Source organism: Chanos chanos, chromosome 11 (genome assembly GCF_902362185.1).
Source record: "Chanos chanos chromosome 11, fChaCha1.1, whole genome shotgun sequence".
Lineage (NCBI taxonomy): Eukaryota > Metazoa > Chordata > Actinopteri > Gonorynchiformes > Chanidae > Chanos > Chanos chanos.
Genome location: NC_044505.1, coordinates 14605116 through 14608940, shown reverse-complemented (window position 1 = coordinate 14608940; position 3825 = coordinate 14605116). Strand labels below are relative to the sequence as shown.

The 3825-nt window shown below is 42.7% G+C and overlaps 1 protein-coding gene across 1 annotated transcript in view; it reads left to right on the top strand.

The window, feature by feature from the left end:
- Positions 1-258: 258 nt before the first annotated feature.
- The window catches only part of pgm2 (phosphoglucomutase 2), an 11119-nt gene continuing 7552 nt past the window's right edge, over positions 259-3825 (top strand). The window contains exons 1-3 of the mRNA XM_030787983.1: positions 259-517; positions 2814-2981; positions 3688-3825. The exon at positions 3688-3825 is cut by the window's right edge and continues 54 nt beyond it. Of these exons, the coding sequence (XP_030643843.1) occupies positions 443-517; positions 2814-2981; positions 3688-3825 (381 nt within the window). The 5' untranslated portion in view covers positions 259-442. The remainder of the gene's footprint in view (positions 518-2813; positions 2982-3687) is intronic.

Here is a 3825-nt window from a genome sequence, read left to right as displayed (position 1 = left end):
GGGGAAACTAAAACTGTTAGAAACAAAAACCCTTAAGCGTATCACATGTTCATGACAACATTGGAATTAAAATAAGTAAGTAAATAACTGTTTTAACTGTATCTTTGAGCAGTTTCCTGATCCTGATATTTCTCCTGATCTGGACAACCGTTCAACCTGCGAGTCTGACTTTGCGCTCTCCAGCCCTCCTGACATGAAAATGAAGTCCCCGCCCATCACGTACAGTGCGTCCCTTCCGACTGGTGCGCGTGTCATTTTGCCAAGCAACTGTGTAGCGAGAGTTGTGCAAGTCTTCCGGTTCGTAGCGTACTTGTAACATCGGGGAGAAGGACAGCAACTAAACAGTAGCTCCACATAATAGCAAATTTATGCTCTTTTTCAAGAAACTTTCACACGTTTTTAAATCACAGTCTTATCGTTAAAATCTCAGTGAATACAAGTAATGGAAAACGGCCTGTCGAGCACCGGTGACATCAGTCTGGACCAAGCCATCCAACAATGGTTGCAGTTTGACAAGGTGGGTGTGTTGACTTTGGTTGACTGGCCAAATTGGCCGGCCAGTTCACAGATTCCGGTTAAACGAACTAACAAAAAGTATTTATTATTGTCTTATTAGCTAAGTCCCCATTTAGCGAATGAGCTAGGTTCTTGAACTGCGTAGCCGAAACACCTTTTACTGAAACGAAACAGAAGATGACAGTTTATTTAGCCGTCTATCTGTGTAACAGAGCAGTACATCTATTGGATAGTTTTAGAGCTCATTGACTTAAATTAGCAGAATTGCTGCCTTATCTAATCTGTTTTAACATACGTTTTTTGTTTGTTTGTTTGTTTGATTGATTGTTTTGAGCTCTGTGCCTATTTATCTGTAACCACAATCAGAAATATCGCCAAGTTTATGAAGATCATTAAAAATGCACGCATCCTGGTCTCAAGTACCAAGCCGTCTGTGACACGTAGGTGACTAGGTTCTCGCTAAATTAGAATCTAGCTAAACTAAAGACTAGATTCTTGAAATAGCCTGCTAGCTACAAGGTGCTAAGATCGATGGGTTATGTGTCTGTCACAATTCAAAGTGATAACAGTATTTTAAACCCTGTGACTGTTTCACTGTGTCTCTTATTAAATGCAGTTTATGAGCTTATGGATAAGCTTCATCGACTTAAACATTTCAGGTGCTGCTCTATAACATAGTTGAACACATTACATTCTGTGAGCTTCAAAGCTGAAATCCTGTCTTTTGCCGTAGGTTCATAGTAGTCTGATACCTGTGTACCCAAGCTGTAGTCATGTGACTTCCTAGCTTCATTTCCCGTTTCTGTTCTGGTCTGAGCCCGTCCAAAGATTCCTTCTCTTGGGTCCTGATAATTTGTAGAAAATGTTTATTCTGACATAGTGGTTCTTGAATGTGCTGTCTAGTGGGACACTAAAAGTGAAACAGAGAAAAGCTGTTTTACATAACTGCTCTACACTCCACAATGCCCGCTAGAGAGTAAAGTTGGAAGTAAAGGGTTTTTTTTTCTTGACTACTAATATACTTGGAAAATAAAGACAGTTCTGATCTGACTGTGGTTGAAATTTGTAGACTAACCCTGAAAAGACAAGATAGTACTTGGATGAAACTCCCTTTCTCTCTCTCTCTCTCTCTCTCTCTCTAATTCATTCCCTGCTTATCTTTCTCTCATTCTTTGTGTCTTTCTCTTTCTCATTATTTGGTAAATTGGAGTGGTGTGCTTCTCTAACATCTGACATATGCCACATGAAATGCATTCTGAATCTAATTACAAACAGACTGCCACCCATTTTCAAAACTGGAAAAGAAACTTTGTTAATTAACTTCTTTTTTTTTTTTAAACCAGTAATGTCATTACTGGATTAGGAAGAACAGATAAACTGGGTCTTTATGCTGTAGTGATTTGGGGTGACGTGGGAATTCATTGTGTGTAGCATGTATGTGCTTGTGCACACGTGCTTTGTCTGTGCTCCCATCACATACAAAGTATTTAGGCACTAGAGTGTGAGTGTGTGTGTGTGTGTGGGTGGGGTGGGGGGGGGGGGGGGGGGTTGCCTACTGTGTGTGAGAAAACGTTTCTGTACAAGTCAACTCTCAATTTAATTAAAAAAAAACCAAACAATCAAACCATTGATTTTCCAGGGGTTGGGTATGTGTCTGTGGATGTATGTGTGTGTGTGTGTGTGTGTGTACGTGCGTCATTGTCCCTGTGTGTATGGTGGTCTTTAGGGGAAGGGAGACAGTGCTGACTGCTCTTGCCTCAGGTCTATACGTAGGCCAGACTGGGTCACATCTCATGTGATGGAAGATGCCTAACAAATCACACATTAACCTCATTATAATACAGACTGCAGCTGTGTGCCCTCAACTCAGTGTTTGAAACTCAGCATTACTGCACTGTTTTACTCTGGCTCAGCTTTAACATTAAATCAATCAGCAAATCAACAGACCTTTGGTTTTCATCAGAGGTGTTTGGTTTAAACAGAGATATTTTGTCAAGCTGGTACCCCGCACTGAAGCTTAGAGAGAGAGAGAGAGAGAGAGAGAGAGAGAGAGAGAGAGAGAAATTCCTTCATTTGAAGGTTGATTATCTTCTACCATCTTTCTCTTCCAATCATAGCCCCAAACCTCTGTGAGTTTGCTAACTGAGATGCTCTGTGTTTTATGCATGTGATATCAGAAGCCAGAAGATTTCTGCAAGTGTTTCAGGGACTCTTTCCCTCAAAGATATTCGTGTAATTTGAAGGTTTTTCATTAATACATGTGTATTCCTAACACTATGGATGGGTTTATGGGACAGAATCCAAAGACGGCGGCAGCGGTCCGTGAGATGGTGAAGGATGGGAAGGTGGAGGAGTTGCGGAAGTGTTTCAGGGCGCGGATGGAGTTTGGTACCGCTGGCCTCAGAGCCTCCATGGGCCCTGGCATCTCCTGCATGAATGACCTCACCATCATACAGACCACACAGGTGAGTTATGACATCAAACAAACTATACATCTGAGCTATGACATCATCGAGACCACATAGGTGAGCTGTGACATCATACTAACCACACATGTGAGCTGTGACATCATACTAATCACACATGTGAGCTGTGACATCACACAGACCACACAGGTGACGTATGACATCATACAAACCACACAGCTTAGCAGTGACATGAAGCACATGGAAAAGATGCATTGTACATGTAACATCACGTGTTTGTGATCAACCGGACCACTGAGGAGAAGCATGGCGTGTTTGACACCCCACCCATTCTGTCCTCTCAACGTTTCACCATCATTTCTGTTGATCCTCTGCTGTTTCCTCTACTGGCCGCTTTCATAACTCCTGTGTGTGTGTGCCGTTCTCTCTGTATTGCACACCCAGGAATTTGAGTAATTGAGCAGTGTTGTGTCAAATGCAGCAGTGTGTAGGGGAATGACTGGCATTCTGACAGCGCTGTCACCTGCCTATACTGCTACACAGTACACCTATGGACATGAATGTTCTCATGTGTCGGTGCATCTGTACAGTGTCTAAATCAGTGGCTGAAAAATGCTTTCAGTCTTACTAAAGCCTCAGCACAGACAAATTAGGTAAACTGAACATTTTAATTATGTCCTTTTATTTCTAAGAGACATTATTCTCATTCTCTCTCTCTCTCTCTCTCTCTCGCTCTCCTCTCCAGGGTTTCTGTGTATATCTGGAGCAGTGCTTCCCTGATCTGAAGCAGAGGGGCATGGTCATAGGGTTTGATGCCCGGGCCCACGTGCCCAGCGGGGGCAGCAGTAAAAGGTTCGCCACCCTCGCTGCGGCGGTGTTCATA